General features: G+C 35.8%; 1 protein-coding gene across 2 annotated transcripts in view; it reads right to left on the reverse strand.

Annotated features, from left to right (window-relative positions):
* Positions 1-17,801, reverse strand: part of large1 (LARGE xylosyl- and glucuronyltransferase 1) — a 42,754-nt gene extending 24,953 nt beyond the window's left edge. Inside the window, exons 1-5 of one of the 2 annotated variants that reach the window (XM_067427527.1) lie at positions 17,352-17,801; positions 13,097-13,276; positions 6,417-6,721; positions 4,119-4,201; positions 1,504-1,627 (exon numbers count right to left, since the gene is read on the reverse strand). In XM_067427527.1, the coding sequence (XP_067283628.1) occupies positions 1,504-1,627; positions 4,119-4,201; positions 6,417-6,721; positions 13,097-13,202 (618 nt within the window). In that variant the 5' untranslated portion in view covers positions 13,203-13,276; positions 17,352-17,801. Of the gene's footprint in view, positions 1-1,503; positions 1,628-4,118; positions 4,202-6,416; positions 6,722-13,096; positions 13,282-17,351 lie in introns of both variants that reach the window. The other variant, XM_067427526.1, reaches the window with a different exon arrangement.
* Between the last annotated feature and the right edge of the window lie 2,712 nt (positions 17,802-20,513).

Raw genomic sequence — 20,513 nt, forward strand, 5'->3', positions numbered from 1 at the left:
GATCTCTGAGCCACATCATTATCACTCTTGCTTTGTGACATAGTGCTCCATTATGATAGAAAACACATGGATCCTTACCAAATTTCTCCTGGACCTTTTAAGGGAAGTTGCTCTTGCAGGATATTTTGAAACATAGCAGCTCGATAGATGGCACTGTTTTTGGGAAAACTTTGATAGAGCCTAGACCCTTGGATGAAAGTGAAGTGAAGGCCAAGTATGGTAACCCATACTCAGAATTTGTCCCCTGCATTTAACCCATCCAGGTTAGTGCACACCTTAAAAGAGTAGTGAGTAGTGCACACAGTTTGTAGAAACTGTGGACACACACCTGGAGCAGTGGGCAGCCATTCAATGCAGCGCCTGGGGATGGATTGGGGTTAGGTGCCTTGCTCAAGGGCACCTCCTTTGTTTTTGCCAGTATTGGTAATCAAACCCACAATCTTCGTTTACAAGTCTGACTATCTAACCATTAGGCCACAACTGCCCCAAAGTAACCACATATTTAAGGTTTCAGGATGGTTCCCGTTGACCAGACACAGGACTTATGGTAGCATTAACCCTTTTCTTCTACAGACAATCGATTTTTCAGATGTCCCAAACAGTCGGAAGGGGGCTTCATCAGAGAAAATATCTTTATATCAGTCTTCCACTGTCCATCCTTGTACTTCCTACAGAATTGTAGTATTTCCTTTTTTAATAGAAAATGCTTTTCTATTAATGCTTTGCAGTAATTATCTTGATTGTGAGGCCATTTTGATGCAAAGTGATATTTCTTTGGAGGTAACCATTTCTAACACAACAATGATTGGAAGCACTTCTTTCCTCCTTTTATCAGTCTGCTCTTATAATCCAATGAGAATGATAGAAGTGAGTTCACCTGACTAGTAGGGGAGAGTGGGGCACAAATGCGGGGTTAGTTGGGACACACGATTTAAAATTTCCTACACATGCCAGGAAGACGAAACTTAGTGTATTTACTAATACCAAAAGCAAAAAAGCAAAAGTTAATTTCTTAAGTTAATTTTTCATTTCTGTTTTTTTTTGTGTTTATTTAAAATAAGACAAATCTTATATTATTTGATCTTATTTATATCTTTTATTTAACAGTTGAGTTGGTTCTTTAATGCTGATCTAACCAGGGACAATGGTTAGATCAGCATTTGGTCATGTTAAAAAAATAAATACTCTGAACCCCAAGTGGATTTACACAACGGAGAAATTCAAAAATCATTAGATAGTTGTTTATTTTGTGCCAGGGTCAAAAATATTTTTTATTAGAACTCAGTAGTTTTATATTGGCCTGTACTTTATGACAGTATTATAATTACAAGTAGTTTATTCATTATGAAACAGTGCTTTAAATTTAAGTGGTAATTTATTTCAGAGCTGGTTGATTTACTTAATGAATGAAGGGAAAAAATAGTGAATACTGAATAAAATCAAGGTTGCTGAGAATATGTATCATCATTGAGCTCTACTGGGCTAATAAGTAGACACACGAACCTTTAGCTCATCAGCGTCATAGAAGTTGACATGAACAGCCGGCACCATCCAGGTGTGAAAGAGATCGGCCAGGATCTTCCGAGCGATAGAGTCTGTGATAAAATGGAAGTGGAGTGGGTTCCGTCTGATATAGAAGGAGAACAAACATTTGTTGTCACAATCAGCTAGTTTACCCAAAAACTTTTTACCATATACAAAAAAGGATATTCTTCATAAATTAACATTTTGTGACACAGAAGAAGGTTGTTGGTTTGAAATAGCATTAGGATTAAAATATAGATATACTTGTTATTTCAGGATGAACTATTTCTTTAATCCCAATAAACTGAAGATGATTGTAATATTGAGTGCTTGTTTGCAGTGCAAAAATAAATGAAGTACTGATGTGAATAAGCACAACATTTTCTTTTCTCAAGAAACACTACATATAAAGGACAATGTTTTATGTACTTGAGGAGCGGAGAAGAGTGTCATAGTCTAGCATTTGTCAATGAGTCATAGGCTAGCCAATACCGTCTTAGCCTATGCATGGCAATTCATCTGTAATAACATGAGATTTGGCCAAATGACAGAAAAAACTGAGTGCCCACGCAGTTACAGTAAACTTTATTACCTGTAAGTTGATCAAAGCGTAATGCGATGCACTTACTGCCTCAGATGTGGCCGATGGAAAGATGGAAAAAAAACACATAGTCTATGTCCCCCATTCGCTGGTCAAAACCGTTTTTATAATATCAAGTATAATATAATGGCATATTCAAGTATCCATTTATAAAAGCCACAATATCAATTTTAAGCATTTAATTATTTAAAATATTTAAAAAAAGTTTCCTAAGTATTTTCTAAAAAGTTGGACAAATATAGCTGTGTGGGGGCCCAAAAATATTGTTTTTGTTTATTTAGTTTATTCACTATAGTTTAGAAAATGGTAATAAAATATGACCAGAACTCAAGAGTTAAATTGTGTCAGAAAAAATTCATCTTGATATTGTCAGATAACTTTGATAGAAAGGTATGTAATGGACTACAATCAACCAATCAGCTGTCAGCTGTTACATTTAAGTGCACAATTAGACAATAAACATTTAGGTCAACGTATTACCAAGCAATGCTTAATTCTGTTCAGTCTGTGGTGGAAAAGGTTGTATTAGGAATTGAACACTTAAGCAAAACAAGGTCAGGTCAAAATGTTTGAATAATTTTGGTCCCAAATGTTTTTATCAATTTTACTGGTAGTCCACTGTATAAACAATTTTTGGGTATAACATGTCACAGTTTACTTTATTTTGCTATCCTTACTTACATACATTTACTGTGTCCTGCATCCACTAGTACAAAATTATATGTGGTGTCTGATACATTTTATTTTTACATGGTATTTTTTTTTTACATGGTATTTTTCAAAACTAATGATGAAAAGAGTCTGTACAACTAATCAATAAAATTGATAATAATCAATAAAGAAAATCATCGATAACGATTCTCTTTAATCGATTAGTCGAGTCGGCTCTCGAGCCAAATGACAGCGTTGAATAAAAAATAAAAATAAATTTAAAACATGATCCAAGCTTCCAAAATATGAGAATTGTTTATTTTAAGCTTCAAGGGAATGCATTAGCGTTTGACACACCCTGTCATGCACTTAGATGTGTGTGCGTCCTCTGCAGAAAACGTTAATTTTATAGGTTATAGCCACTGATCTATTGAATAGTAGTTATATCCTCATCTGTAAATGCTACTCATTTACACAAGTATTTCCATCTTGTATTAAAGCCCATCCTGACAGTCTGTGTTAAACATGAACATCAAACTGAGAGAACAAAGTTGATAGAGACAAAATTACTATTCAGTGCAAAAAGAACATTCCTCTTATCTGGTAACACTAAATTTGGGTTTTTTGTATTTTTGTTTCTTCAATGTCATTTTAATGTAGGGATTTAAACTCCTTTTGCTTAGCACATAATTTATATGTAATGTCTATAGCACAGATATACACTTCCGGAAATTAACCATGGTTCTATTAGATAGCAAAACCATGTTTTTATTATAATATGTCCACTTTCAGATTTACCATTTGTATAAAAAAAACAAATACCATACCAGTTAAACTATGGATTTAAATTTGTGGTTATCACTGAATAACTACAATAACCTTGTTATTTATTTATTTATTTATTTATTTATTTATTTATTTATTTATTTATTTATTTATTTATTTATTTTGTTTATTGTAAAACCATGGTTCATTTATGTAATGGTAAATATATTCACTATATTTTCATAGCCCTCAGCTAGCACGTTTGTTTGAAAGACAGCATTGGGCAGGATGTGGAATAGTGTGTTTTGTCAATAAAATAAAATTTTCCTTTTTTATCTGATTAATCAAAAAAAAAGAATCAACCAACTAATCGATTATCAAAATAATCGTTAGTTGCAGCCCTACTGGACACTAACACTTTTGATGCCCTTGGACACACAAGCTCTGTTCCAACTGAGCACTACATAAGAATAAGTGAATCACTAAGTGAATATTAAGTCACTAAGTGAATACTGGCCACTGTATGGAGCCATGAATATCCTCTGAATGTGGACAGCCACCACAACTCTAAACTTACCTGTGAAACAGAACAGACTTTACCAAAGTGACGACATCTCTGCTCGCATTGTACCCCGCACACACAATGGCAAGATGTATGGTCTGTGATGAGAAAGACAAAGAAGTGTTCAGAACAGTCTGAAGCAGTACTGATGCAATAATTAAAGGTTTTAAAGGTGCCCTAGAATGAGTTGAAACAATATGTTAAATAGTTCTCTGATATTTACATAGAGGGTATGTGGCTTATTTAAGGGCAAAAATTGTCCAGATACAGTTTTACAGGTCCATTTACAACCCTATAAATTGTCCCTAGGATGTAATGCTCTGTTTTTGTCTTATTTGAAAGATTCATGAATATTAATGTCTCTGCTCTGATTGGCTTATTTCAGCAGCTCACAGCACAAAGCAGTTTAGTTGTTTAGCGAAGTGGCTCGTGAGTCCTGACAGAACACAGACCGACTGAATGACACTTTAAAGAGAACATTTCAAATGGAGATTGCAAAAATGCAGCCTACTGCATACTTGGTGTTTTCAGTTCATCCGTGCGAGAGAGAGCTTGCGTGCATATGGTTGCCAGATTGTACATGTTTAGGTAAAACACCGGATAGTATATGTGTTCTTTTCACAGAAAAGCTCTGTTTGGGGGATTTAAATTACTGAAATCTGGCAACCGCAAGCACGAACGCTCTACTTTCCCTCAGACAAAACCACAACCAGTGATTTTAGACTCGTCTTTTTTCGTCAACGATATTGCATGTTTATATAACGTTAGTCACAATGTAGGCTACGCAGTGACTGTGATGTACTCTGAAATACAAGAATGCAAAAACATCCTAATACTAATTCAGTTCTCAAAAATATAAATATATATATATTTACAAAATGAATAGTCTTCTTATATGGTGGAAAAGGTGACATTTGCTAGAAGGATCGAGTGAGCAATCTGTAAGCAACTTATCTACGGTTGTATTTTGTAATACAAAATAATATAAGACACCCTATTTAGTTTTGTATGGTACTTGGAGTTTCCTTCTGTTACTGTACTAGCATCTTGCGTTATCTAGACAATGTTGTCTCTCTAAGAAACTTTCAATTTAATCAGAAATTGTTTAAATACTCAATAAGTGGATAAAATCACTACTTACTGCTTGCCACTTTCTTCAGTTTAAGACGCTGAACGAAGCTTGCTTGAAATGGGCCGAACAAACGAACAATCTTGAATTAAATTGTTGTGGTATCCGATTATAAACATCAACCATGACTGTTGACATTTTTTATCTGTGGGAAGGGTAGAAAAGTCCTCACGTCTCCTGCACAGCCTGGAACATGACATGTGGGTTCATCAGAGCTGCTGTTTTTGCTGTCCTCGAATGACGCTTGATAATCATCGTCAATGATTCGGCTCCGTCAGTTCCGCCTGACAATGATCATGTTCGGACATATGCAAATGTTGGGGGTGTACATATAAATGATCACCAACAATTGCATCACAGTTGGCGTTATGTTGAGAATCACTTATTTTTCCGTGGTGTTTTTCATGCAGGAGATTTACATATGAAGGAGGAGGCAATGGTGTTTGAGACTCACAGTATGTGATGTCCATGTACTGAACTCTTATTATTTCACTATGGCAATGTTAATTACATTTTTCATTCTAGGGCACCTTTAAAAATTGAGTGTTTTTTTCTAGGCTGTTATTCTGGGGTTATTTTTTATTTTCATAGCTATTGCAATGTGGTTAATAGAGTGGCCCATGCTGTGTAGAGAGGCTGTTCTGAGTGATTACTAAAATATTCAGGATGGTTTCTTGGGTGCTGTTCTACAGTAGTTAGAGTTTAAAAGTAGGTGCAAGGGTATTGCTATGCGGTTCCTAAGGTGTTGCTTTGCTATTGCTAGAATGTTCTGGGAGATATCTATGGCGTTGACATACAATTGTTTTTTTAGGGCATTGCTACGTAATTGCTAGGCTAATCTGGCTGGCTACTAAAGTGTTCTGAGTGGTTTCTAGGGATTTGTTGTTAGGGGTGTAACCCCCTTTTATTTAAAATAAATATATATAATAATTTGAACTGTACCATTCTCCACCCACAGGTATCAAATCTCAAATCTGATAACACATCTAACCATTGAAATGTTACTCCCTAGTTGTTTCTAGTAGTTCTTTTAACCTGTTTAGTCATCCAAAATCATAATATCGTAAGCCTGATCACTAAGTTAAGTCCTCAACAAAGCATATGATTTGAGGACAGGGTTAAGGTCAAGGTCTTTGATAATGTCTTAATCAGTTCAGTTAAAGATCTTTAATCAGCATACTTACCTCACATTTGTTCACCACGGGCTGAGGCACACAGTCCGAGCTGTTGCCTGAGGCAACTCCTTTTTTAGCCTCGCTATCACCTGTACCCTCTTCAGTGGAATGGGTGTGCAAGTGGTTGCCTTGGCGACCGTTGCTATGATGACTGCTATGGGTCGGGACCCTGGGCGGCAGGCTAATATCTCTCCGCAATGCATGATTATGTTCCTCCACGTCTCGAAGCCGCAGCTCCAAAGCCTGATGCTCAGCAGCTGCACCGATCAGCACAGATGACTGAGGATCCAATGGTGACAGAGGCAGAGGTTTGACTGAGGAGGAAACACAGTGGACAGTCTAGGATTATTTATTTATTCAGTCTAGGATTTATCTAATTTATTTCAAATGTCCAAATCAGAAGTGCAGGTGTCACTTTTTCAAAGGATAAACATAAACATAAACATAAACATAATGCAAAAAACATATCTGCTTCATAATTCACGTTTTCTGTGTATAATTTACGGTGTAGAACAAAACACTAAATTATCATCAAGTTATGTTTACCACAGCCTTTATTTTACTAATAAATTGAAAAACCCCAAAGGTAAATCTCAAGTGAAACACTGATGAATTAGTCTTCTGAGTTTTGACGTCATCCCTGCAAGCACTCTATTGTACTCTTGGCTTTTTCCCTCTTTTTTTTCCCTCTGGCTCGTTTCTGGGGGCTCTGCTCTTCCTTTCTTCCTGAACTCAGCCTTTCTCGACCACTGGGTTAAAATAGGCCGGACTGAAGTCCTGAATGGCATCTCTCTTTTCATTTATAAACATACATTATAGCTCTGTTAACCTGCTACACACATTCTGGGTACAATTAACTATATGGTTTATCATCTTATATCTAATTTGTAACTTATACAAGTGCAACCATAACCAAATACTGTTATTAAACCCTTTCAACTATAAATTACGTGCCAAGTAGTTTTGATTCAGTATTAACACTAAAGTGCTACTTATTGCAATACAATACAATATAATCATAGTATATACCAATGCTCATCCACATATTTTGCTTTTCTAACTTGGCTTATTACCGTCACTGGTATAAGTGACAATAGTGAGAATAGACAAGAATTATACAGTTTTTCACCATAGTGCTAGTCATTCAGCAATCCTGCAGCCTGAGCCACTGTAATAAAACCACCCTTACAGCCGTTTCACACCGCTAACTTGAGCTTTGTGTCCGTCAGCTTCGTGTCAGCGTTTTAAAAGTTGGTTATTTATAAACTTGATAGTCTTGAAAGTTTGTTAACACGGGGAGGTGTAGGCTACAACGTTGTAAATGGTAAACAAACACAACCAAGAAAACAACTGAGAGAGTGTTATGAAAGATTACTCTTGATTAACAACAAAGCTGAGTTTAATTACATAAAAAAACAGCGATGTTACCACTTCATTGCTAAGTTATATAATGTAGCAATTCAGTCACATAGTGACTGAAGTGTAGGGCAGTGTTGATAAGTTTCTGTGCTCCTGGATAATTCTGTGTGCTTTTATTTTTATTTCAGTTTTAGTTTTTATTTATTTCCAATTATTAATTTTCTATTCTACTGTAATTAAACTAATTTCAGTTAGTTCAAATATACTTCAGTTTTTCATCAAACATATTATATTTTCTTGTTCAAGAAGTCGTTTCACTCACATATACTTTACAATAGAGAAGACTACTGCAACTTCTGTCATGCAGACTTTAAAAATATAATTTGTTTTTCAAAAGCTCTTTTCAAGAAATCTATTCAAACAGATGTCAATACAGATGTTAATTTTAGATTAAATGAAATGATGGATATATTTTAATATATTCAACTGAGTTTAGTACAGAGTTCATCTAATACAGAGTGTTTTATTTGTGTATAATTTGAAAGGATTAAAAAAATTACATCAGCTAAGATGTTGAATATTTTCACACTCACATGTTCAATGTCACACTCACATGACAAACTTCAACACATTATTTCGAGCTGTTCAACATCAGTGAGCATGATTCAGAAGAGTATAATAATTGAATTTACAGTTAATAAAATGATAGCAAAGACATTTAACTTTCAGCCAAAAAGTAATTAAAAACCACTGGAGTAAATCATCAATTTTAGACAGGCTACAGTGACTTCATTCATTCAGCACACAGTAAAATACACTTAATCGGGCCTTGAGTTTTAACTGCCGTCAACTATTTAAGTAGTGCCAGAGTAGTGGAATGAACTAGAACAAGAAAATGATCTGCTTTAGATCTGCTTATTTCTCAACTCTTTTAGAAGAAAACAAACACAACCCTAGGTATTTATTCGATACAGTGGCTAAATTAACAAAAAATAAAGCTTCAACTTCTGACGTTTGTAAACAACACAGCAGTGATGGCTTTATGAACTTCTTTACTAGTAAGATTGATAACATTAGGAATAAAATTATAACTATGCAGCCGTCTACTACAGTATCACTTCAGACAGAGCATTGTAGTGTCACTGAGGAAAAATTACACTCATTCACTACTATAGGAGGAGAAGAACTGGCTAAACTTGTTAAATCATCAAAATCAACAACATGTATGCTTGACCCTATACCAACTAGGCTATTAAAAGAGATACTTCCAGAGGTTATAGATCCTCTGCTTAATATTATTAATTCATCCTTGACATTAGGATATGTACCGAAAACCTTTAAGTTGGCTATAATTAAACCACTTATTAAAAAAACACAACTTGATCCTAAAGAATTAGTCAATTACAGGCCAATCAAAAATACTAGAAAAGGCTGTGTCCTCACAATTATGTTCCTTTTTAGAAAGAAATGGTATATGTGAGGATTTCCAGTCAGGATTTAGACCGTATCATAGCACTGAGACTGCTCTAATTAGAGTTACAAATGATTTACTTATCATCTGATCGTGGTTGTATCTCTCCATTAGTGTTACTCGATCTTAACGCTGCATTCGATACTATTGATCACAATATTCTTTTAAATAAAATTGAAAATTATGTTGGCATTAGTGGAACTGCATTGGCATGGTTTAAATCTTACTTATCTGACCGTTATCAGTTTGTAGCAGTAAATGAAGAGATGTCACACTGGTCACAAGTTCAGTATGGAGTACTGCAAGGCTCAGTGTTAGGACCGTTGCTCTTCACCCTGTATATGCTACCACTGGGAGATATCATTAGGAAGCATGGCGTTAGTTTTCATTCTTATGCTGACGATACTCAGCTTTATATTTCCTCACGCCCTGATGAAACTTACCAATTCACAAGATTAACGGAATGCATAGCTGATTGTAATTTCCTACAACTTAATTCAGATAAAACTGAATTTTTAATTATTGGACAGAAAAGCTCCACAAGTAGTAACCTAGAATAGTGTCTAACACTTGATGACTGCTCTGTCAAGCCCTCATTGTCAGTCAGAGACCTGGGTGTGCTCTTTGATACCAATCTTTCATTTGAAAGCCACGTTTCTAGCATCTTTAAAACTGCATTCTACCATTTTAAAAATATATATAAATTACGCCACATGCTTTCAATGCAAAATGTTGAACAGTTAGTACATGCGTTCATGAGCTCAAGGCTAGATTATTGTAATGCTCTACTGGGTGGTTGCCCTGCTCGCTTAATAAACAAACTCCAACTAGTCAGGCGGTCGATCCTTTTCCTATTTAGCTCCTAAACTCTTGAACAGTTTTCCTAGCATTGTTCAGGAGGCAGACACACTCTGTCAGTTTAAATCAAGACTAAAATCGCATCTCTTTACTATGGCATACACATAGAATTTTTTTTTTACTTTCGTTATTCAAATCAATTGACTGATTGTTAGGCTGCACTTCCCATAACACCTGATGTACTCGTTACATCATAAAGAGAGTGGCATCCACGCTAATGTTGGTCTCTCTGTTTGTCCCGAGGTTTACTGCAGTCGGCCGGATCCAGGCCGTGTCCGGATCGGATGGTGGACCTGCGTCTGGACATGACCAGCTCATCCTGGAGTGTCTGCTGAGCCGTGTCAATTGGTGTCTTCTCTGAATTTGCCTCCCCGGCACGTCATCCTCAATAAACCCGTTTCCGGCGCAATAACTCCGATCTTTCAAGTATTCATATTCTTGTGTGATCGACGCGCCATCCTAAAACAACCCGTCTCTTGCGTGATACCCAAAATTTTGAATTTTCCTATCTAATATGATATATGACTTGCAGGGTTTCCAGAATAATAATTATACACTGTTTAATAATAGGCCAGAGGAGAACTGGCACCCAGACTGAGTCTGGTTTCTCCCAAGGTTTATTTTTCTCCATCATGCCCTGATGGAGTTTTGGTTCCTTGCCACTGTCGCCTTTGGCTTGGCTTGCTCAGTAAGACTGTATATTCAACTAAATATACAAATTAAATTGATTAATTAGTTCATATTTAATTTTATAAACTAGCCACATCAAACTACCCAAATAAAATTTTGTTGCAATATTGTCCTGTTTGACACTGTGAAGCTGCTTTGAAACAATCGTCATTGTAAAAGCGCTATATACATAAAGTTGATTGATTGATTGAAGAAAATTCACAAAAACTTAATTCTGTGCATGTTTATATATATTTCTATCATGACAACTCTCTGAGTGTTTAGTGTGGTAATAGTTATGACAAAGTTAATATGTTTGGTCATGGCAGAATAAATCTGCAATGCTGCTGCTTTTATTGCTGCTGCTGCTACAGAGCAAGTACGGGACTTGCTTATGCCAACACAATACACTGCATGTGAGACAAGCTGCTTCTGCTGTACATTTGAATGTACATGAATTACCCGTAGAAGATCTATACACGTGGAGCTGGGGAAGATGGAGGGTTTCTGAAAGCCAGATGCACTGCTAAAGCAAATGCTACCCGGGTATTTGAAGGTTGGGCACGCAGCTCATTGGTTACTGATACAGCAGGAACCAATTAGCTGTGCCCTAAAGATAACAATGTGATTACAAACAGCTAAAGGAACTATTAGCCTGCGCCTTCTAGAGATTCATGACAGCACTACACTTTGCGACACATTACACAAAACATGACATGTTATATGTCAACATTTGAAGTGTGATTTGTGATATCATCCTTTCTAAAGATTTAAACATCCCGCCAGTGTTTCAGGAAAAGAAGAGGAAATATACAGTGGGTACAGAAAGTAAGCAGACCCCGTTACATTTTTCACTCTTTTTTATATTGCAGCCATTTCCTGAAATCATTTAAGTTCACTTTTTTTCTTATTAATGTACACACAGCACCTCATATTAACAGAAAAACACGAAAAACTGAAATATCACATGGTCCTAAGTATTGAGACCCTTTGCTCAGTAGTTAGTAGAAGCTCTATTAAGCTATATTAAATTTATAATCAAATCATTAATCAATATTTATCCTGCTATATTATTGTAATGATTTTTGATTATTCTTTCCAGTCTTGATCTATGATATTAATTAATCAATAGAACCACTGATTGTTTATTGTTTCTTCATATAGGTTTTATAGTTTGTATTTGGTCTCTGAGGAGCGACTGAGGGTATAGACTAGGAATGTGTGATGTGTCGCTAAATACTTGATAGCAGAATATGTAGACGTGTATTTGGATTTTGGAGGTCTCACACACCCCTAACATGCCAGGAGAGGAGTTTCCAGAGATTAAATATGGATGTTTCTTTCATTTTATCATTTCTTTTTTACTGAAAGAGTTATGGTGAATACTGTCTGTACCTCTGAGAGAAAGCACATGTTATTAGTATGTTTTGGAAAACTTTCTGGTCAGAAATGGAGTTCAAATAACTCCAACCTTGAAGAAACTGTGTATCTGTGCATGTGCATGATATTCTGTGTTACAGATCAGTGTTGAAAGTAAGAAAACGGGTATCCTAGGGCGAGTGACAGGATGTTGTTCTGGACAAGCTGGCAGCTGCTCCAGAACTGGAAGGTCACTACGTGCCTAATTCCGGGGTGAAAGCATCAACAAGTGATTTATGGTCACGTGATTCTGATTAACTGACAACGTGTGGAAATTTATCAAGACTGTCTATTTTCTTTTAGCCAGTCATGGTCATTCAACTTGCAGTAATGACGTGGCTAGACCTTGAAAACAGTATAACTGTTGAGAAATTGTATGCACAAAATTCTTGTAGATGGGGAGATTGTGTGACTTGAAGCTAGCTTCTGCTGATGAAACTGCAAACTATTCTTCAGTAATTTTTTCTTGAATTAATTGCACTTCTGACTCTTGGTCTTCATTATTCTCAACTGGTCTTGGATCCTAAACTGTTATCCCCTAACAATAGAATGTATTAAACAAAAGTCTAACCAGAACCTCTACTAACTGCACACCCTTCTTACTAATAGTTAAATTATAGATTACTGCAAATTACTGTATCAAGCAGAATGTCACAAAATTGCAATATGAACTTGAATGTTAAACCTCAAAAAGACTGCTGTCTCTGTGTGAATGAGCACCACAGTTTCTTCTAGTACACACACAATGAAGCATGAGTGACGCTTGTGGTGTTTTCAGCATCTGCCGACTCACTATATTAGGACATGAACACATGAATTTTATCTCCAGAAGGTGTCTAAGAGTCACTTCACCAGCATTTCACCATTTCATTTGATGTCACACAGAATCCATTTGTGACGTGTGGTGTCGTACCTGTGAAGTTTGCAGATGACAGATAGAGCCAGGTGAGGGCCGGGATAAAGATCAGGGCGAGGGAGGCAGCCACAAACTTCCTGCGCCCACGACACATTCCCAGCATCCTCTGCTGCCAGAGGGTGTCTGTTCAGAGACCTCTATGTGGGCATCAGCTGTTTGGATGGGGGGTGCATGGCACTGCTCTTTGAAAATACAAAAAAAAAAAGTTTTAGCCATGGCACAAATAAGAGTCTGCATTATATTCATTTGACTGTTTTGAATATTTTCCTTTGAACCCAAGTGTTTGTCAAGCTTTTGTAAGTGGACATGAAGTGTGCCAATTAGGACAAATGAGATGAAGCACCTTTCATTTATCAAGTAATTTATTCATTGTATTATACAAAAGCATATATTATCACATGTTTGCCATATATGAAATATACAAAATGATTTTTTGAAAAAAATCAGGCTATCTTTAGGACAGGGGTGGTCCTGAACTCCGGTCCTAGAGAGCCTCAGTGCTGCAGAGTTCAGCTCCAACTATGGGTGCGTCTCAATCAGCTCCCTAATTCAGTTGTCAGGGCACTGAACAGGGAGTCAGCCCATTGACTTATGTCCTGATCAGTGCCCTGACTAGTGAACTAGGGAGCTGATTGAGACGCAGGGTATGATAAAACTCACCTGGCTGTAGCTTCCTAGTAACTATTCAGACCTTGATTAACTTGTTCAGGTGTGTTTGATTAGGGTTGAAGCAAAGCTCTGCAGGACTGTGGCTCTCCAGGACCAGAGTTCGCCACCCCTGCTTTAGGAAATTCAAACCTTAAACCTTTCAGTCACCAGCCAAGATCTGCACCACCTTAAATTAATGAACTACTGTGCATGTTCAGATCTCTTACTGCAGTGGTAAAGAACAGGCTGGAACATTCATCATGATTTGGTTTTACCTCAGATTCAGCAGCTGCTGTTTCAGCACTAAAGACATGATCATGTTGCTGAGACTAAATCTGACTACGTTATAATGCTAATAGGAGTGTATTGTATAAAGCAATTCAAGTTTTTTTGTTCAGCCAACAATGGAAATGAGCCCATGATTTACTCTCCCTCATGCCATCCTAGTTGCATATGAAAATCTTCTTTCAGACGAATAAAATTATTTAAAAATATATAATTTTTTTTACATGTCCTGGCTCTTCCAAGATTTATTATGGCAGTGAATGGTTATTTCTGTTTTGAAGTCCATAAAAGTGTCGCCTTTGGCTTGCTCAGTTGGGGACACTAAAATTTCGGTCCAAGTTTTCAACTAAACATCCAAACTCAATTAATTACTAAATTAACTGTATCAACTATACTTCTGCCTACATTGTCGCTATATGATAAATTGAAATGAGCTGATAAGCGACTTAATCAAATTTTGTTGCAATATTTTCCTGTTTAACCCTGTGAAGCTGCTTTGAAACAATCGTCATTGTAAAAGCACTGTATAAATCAAGTTGACTTGATTTGAATGGTTATTTCTGTTTTGAAGTCCATAAAAGTACAACTATCCATCATAAAATTGCTCCACACGGCTCCAGGGTGTTAATAAAGGCAATTCTGAAGCATAGCGATGCGTTTTATAAAAAAGATATCCCTACTTATAAGTGTGGAAGTTTGTGTAAGAAAAATATCACTATTTTCGCTGGAACACCAATCTCTCGTGAACCTGTGTGACAGTTAGCGGAAGTTAGAGATTACAGTATGTAAAGTTTTAAATATGGATATTTTTTCTTACACAAATGCATCGATTCACTTCAGAAGTAAGTTTTTTAACTCCCCAGAGCTGTGTGGAGGAGTTTTATGAAGAATAAATGCACTTTTATAGACTTCAAAAAAGAAACAGCCATTCACTACAATTATAAAGCTTGGAAGAGCCTGGACATTTTTTTATATAACTCCAATTTTATTCGTCTGAATTACTCTGAAAGTCATATCATCGTTGGGTAAACTACCCCTTTATGTGTAGGTTATTATGGTTGTTTGTTAAATGTGTTGTAAAAAAAAAGGGGGAAAAAAAGAAAAGAAATTATATACATATATTTTTCATATATATTTTTTTATATTTTCATGCATAAGTTAAATATCGTAGATCATGCTGCCAAGTTTATCTAACTCCAAATTCAACATAGGAAACTTGTAGGCTATATATAATTAGAAGAAACATCTTATATTTAATCGATAAAGCAATTCCTTAGAAATATTCAGACATGACTGGCTCCATAAAGAGTTGGCAGTTTGAAGAGCCCTTCAATCCAAACAAAACATTTACAGTGACATCATCAGCATTCTGAGGGTAATAAACCAATCATAAACCAATAAAAATGAATAATGCAGGTGACTGGCTTTAATTACCATCTAAAGAATTACCACAATACACAGTCTTAGAAAAAAAATGAAAAAAAAATACTATAGTAATAATAGTTTACTAGAGCTGTAAAGCTGTGGTAAATATTAGCAATAAATGGTAATAAACGCTGTAATAAATGAATGAAACAAATTTTCTAAAAACTCCTGAAACTGTTTGAATGAAATCCCTTAAAGAGTTAGTTCACCCCAAAATAAAAATGATCCCATTATTTTCTCACCTTCAAGCCATCCTAGGTGCGTATTAGTTTCTTCTTTTAGCCAAACACAATCAGAGTTATATAAAAAAAAATATATATATACCGGCTCTTCCCAGCTTTATAATGGGAGTGAATAGCAGATTTTCAAGCACAAAAAAATGCATCTATCCATCATAAAAGTGACCCATATGACTCCATGGAGTTCATAGAGGCCTTCTGGAGCGAAGCGGTGCATTTTATAATAACGATATCCATACTTATAACTTTATGAATTATAATCACTGTTTTCCGGTAACAGCCGTCCGTGAATGGAGTTCAGGCAGAAGAGTGACCTCTGACCCAGAGAATTCACTCTTATTAAAAAGCTTGGAAGAGCCAGGATATTTTTTAAATATTGGCTGAAAGAAGAAAGTCATAAACACATTGGGTGGCTTGAGGGTGAGTAAACTAAGGTATAATTTTCATATGGGGGTGAACTAACTGCTGGTTGCATTACAAAGGGCTATAAACCTCTTCATTGTAAAGATCATTGTTTCTTGTTAAAAAAATAGTGCTTACTATTTTAATATGTTTGTGTTTCAACACACAGATTTAAATGTCCCTTAGCTCAGGTATGATAGCAAAATTAGCCGAAGCAAGATAAAGGAGCCGACCATTTTATTACAAAAAATATTTAAAATATCAGTTGACTTGCATAATTAATGGTGATTTGAGATGTGATGGAAATGACATTTGCTGTTTACAGTTCAGGGAAAATGGCACATGGATATAGTAACTACTAGTTTTCACTTTTATTCATTCACAGGATATGAATTCTTAATAATAAAAAATAAATTTCAGCTAGTAAAAACTTAAATTTTTGATATCAACAATTCAATCCATTTTACTAGTTAAAATGCTAATTCTTTATAGCAAAAATTCAATTTTGACTAGTTAAAAAGCTAATTTTAAAATTAAAAAAAGTAATTTTTAGTAAAGTAAAAACTCTAATTCTTGATATCAGTAATTGTATGTTCACTAGTGAAATATCACCATAGGCTGCCATTTAAATTCAACAAATAGCATTTCTGACAAAGAATTCAATTGTTGATATCAATATAATTTCAGACATCTGAAATACTTTCTTAAAAAGTAAACAATGATATTAGAAATGATTATCACTAGTCGCAAAACTATTGATATCAAGAATAGACAGTTGCACTAGTAACTAATAAAGGTTTTTACTAGTAAGAATTGTATTTCTAATATGTGCAATCAAAATTTCAACTACTAGGCATAGGTCAATTCTTGATATCAACAATTAAATTTGAACGGCAGCCTATGGTGAGATTTAACTAGTGAAAATACAATTACAGATATCAAGAATTAGCTTTTTAAATAGTGAAAACTGAATTGATGATATCAAGAATTAGTATTTTAATAATCATTCATAATGAAATTAAAACGGCTTGCCATACCCGCATGTCTTAGAACAGCTGTTAGCGAGTGAATAAAATAAACTAATGAGAGTGTGAGAAGTGTTTTAAGAGACTTTATTGAGGATGAGTCCACAAATGCCAAGTGACAGAATCAACCATTGATGATGTATCATGATTTTACAGTTGAAACACTAACTATGGTAATTATTATGGTTGCAAATTGCAGGGCTACAGTATATGCATGCCGTCTCTCACCTGTGATGCTGAAATCAATGTGACTGGACTAGTCCTTTATTGTCAATAAAATAAACCCAAATCAACAGACGATGATCTTCAGTATCCGTATGTGCATTAATGAAGAACTAGCGGCTTTAATGCCAATCGTCTTCACCAATCCAGTCAGAATCACAGATATGGGGATATCACAGATGTGTCAGTGTCTCAGGTCGCATTTGTGTCCATTTCAGATCCACGATTAGAGCGTGAAAATGCCGCATGCTGGATTTGATGGATGCGGTGTGTTTTTTAGTAAAGAACTGCTGGAATTATCGTCTTCTACTTCCCTGCACGCGAGTTACACATCACATTCAGCGAAACGCGCCGTTTATTCGATAAATTCTGTGATATCTTTGCGTATAATGTGAACACTGCGGCCTCTCTACACAACACTCCCTGTTTGTTTCCCATCCTCCTCCAGTCCTCATTCCAAACATATCCTCCAATCACTGCTTCAATCCACAATCCATAATCCAGTCCAGGTGGCCGTGTTTTCACTAAAACCCGGGAAGATTGGATTGGATTCTGCTAAACCTTCACAGTAGGTTACAGTACAAGCTAGGCCTATCAACAACAACAACAAAAATAAACACAAAATATATAAAAATAAATTAGCTACATTTATAGCTTTCATCTAGTCTAAATCAGAGTTTATTTTGATAGCTTTGAAGTTTATAGTAGCCTATGTTACCCTTGTAATTTTGTCTTTGATGTTATTAGCCTTCCTAAAAATATGTTGAATACATTCAGGCCTGGATGTTCTTGATACTTAGGCTACTTATTAACAAATTGTCATAATATTTACAAAGTTTGTTTATCGTTTATTTTCATAATATTTACAACGTTTGTTTATTGTTGTTTTACAAACATAACAAATGAGCAATACAGGTGAAAATCAAGAAAATATTTTTCATGAAAGAAAATATGTGGCTACAATAAATAAATAAATAATTAAAAAAAGGAAAAATAAAAATAAAAATAAATTATATACATATATATATGTTTAAAATAACCATATAGTTTAGACACTGTTTTCTAGGTTCTAATGAAGTCCATATGCAATCTTCACATTAAGTTTAATCATAATTAATGTGGGATTTTCAACATTTAGATTTAGATGAATAAGGATCGTAGGATGTCACAGGACAATTTCAGATGAAGATCATTTGCAGCTCAAACCCTTATTTATCTGAAGCATTTATCTTAAGGTCATTCAATTGAAATGGACAGCACTATATTTATCACTTCCGGAAGCTGAAAATGTGTTTTATTTGGTCTAAAAAAAAAATTTAATTTTTTTTTTTAAATTTTAAAATTTAAGCTCTTTGAGTGCCTAGAAAAGCGCTATATAAATGTAATGAATTATTATTATTTTTATTAAAAAGTTAAACATTTAATGATCTCATTTCACAGATTTCTATGCTGTCAGTGCAGCATAGTTATACAAATGAACAAGATCAATGCATTAATTTCTGTTCAGAGGGATGGAAAATATTAGGCTTAAAATATGACTTATACTGGCTTCCTCTAGTGGGCAACATTAATATCGCAGCCTTCATATTTCAGTTGAAATGGCTGATAGTTCATTTGCATTTGCTGTTTGCCTCCCAAAAGTATCATGAATTCATGAAACTAAGCATGTTTGCTAAGAAGGACTTGTTTTCCATATGTACAATGTTTTGAGAAGTTTGTGTCCTAATTTGGTAAAGATCAGACCAGTCGCCTCAGAGGAGTTTGAAAAAGTAATGCTGCCTTCACATGCTATCGAAATTATCCTGGTTAAATTGGACCTGAGCACCCTCTAAAAATCTTATCTAGCCTATCAATGGGCCTATCTCCTGCACTCGCATCAGGACAGACTAGTGGGGTGGAATTGAGGGGAAAGCCAAAGATCAGACCATCCATGGACCAGAGCATCCTGGCCCTACCCTCCTCCTCCTGCACTGAAACCAAAGCAGACATTATTTGAAATCCTGCTAGTGAAAATGTCCACTGCTGCTATTCCATCGCTCCTCCAAATTTCTTGTGCAAACACCATTCCCCTGCACTCTAAAACCTGACAGTTATATGTACTAAATAAAAATTAGTTCACTGCACTCAAATATTAGCGAAAGTTATGTGGACACAATGACTGAAACAGAACTCAAACTGAATGAGTTATAGAACATTTCTAGCTCCCAGCATGATAATTGAATAATAATTGTGATGATTGAGAATATTGCGTCAGGTGTGATCCACGAGCAAGTAATTTATGTTTCAAATTTCCCTCTGTTCCAACTGTACATGATATGGTCTACCCCTATTTTTTCAAATCTTCAATTCAACAGGAGAGGCGTGTCCCTCTACAGAAGCGTAATAATGATGAGATGATTGTCGCTTAGGAACAGAGGACGTCCTCTTCTGTTACATCACTTCATTCACCAGCCCTCATAAAGGAAAGGAAGGAAGGAAGAAGTTTTTACTTGCAGAGAGAAGATGACGATGATAATATGCTGACTGACTTCAAGAATAAACTTTAGCATTGACATCCATGTTGTATGTCAAGAGCAGAGACAGACCACATCAGTTCAAAGGTGATCTGCAAAAGTTAATGTTTCCTAATTCAAAACAGTTTAAAAAATGGGAGGAAATGTGATGTTTGTATGGGTTTTTTATGTTTGCTTGTTTTTTTCCAGAGAAATGGGATCTGATCATGGTGTCGTGGACCGAGTGTCATATGCTCATCCCTTGATGTTCGGCTCGTCTTTAAACCAACAGTATTTCCCCTTCAAAGATGCACTGAAAAATCCCCAAAATTACCAAGAGCAAGTCAACAGTCAACGTTACATTGGATGTTTTTCCTACCTGTCCTACCATGGGAACTTCAGTGTGCAAGACTACTCCCTGGAACCTGCATTCATCCACAAACGTAACGAGAGAGAGCGGCAGAGGGTCCGATGTGTCAATGAGGGATATGCGAGACTCCGTGAACATTTGCCACAGGAACTTGAGGATAAAAGACTCAGCAAGGTAGAGACACTACGGGCGGCCATAAGCTACATTAAACACCTGCAGAACCTTCTGGAGGTCAGTCTACCTCAGGGAATGCCAGGACTGTCTTCAGAGAAGGGCAGAGGAACTCAAGGACTATTGTGAGTGGCC

This window comes from Pseudorasbora parva, chromosome 20 (assembly GCF_024679245.1).
Source record: "Pseudorasbora parva isolate DD20220531a chromosome 20, ASM2467924v1, whole genome shotgun sequence".
NCBI classification, from domain to species: Eukaryota; Metazoa; Chordata; class Actinopteri; order Cypriniformes; family Gobionidae; genus Pseudorasbora; species Pseudorasbora parva.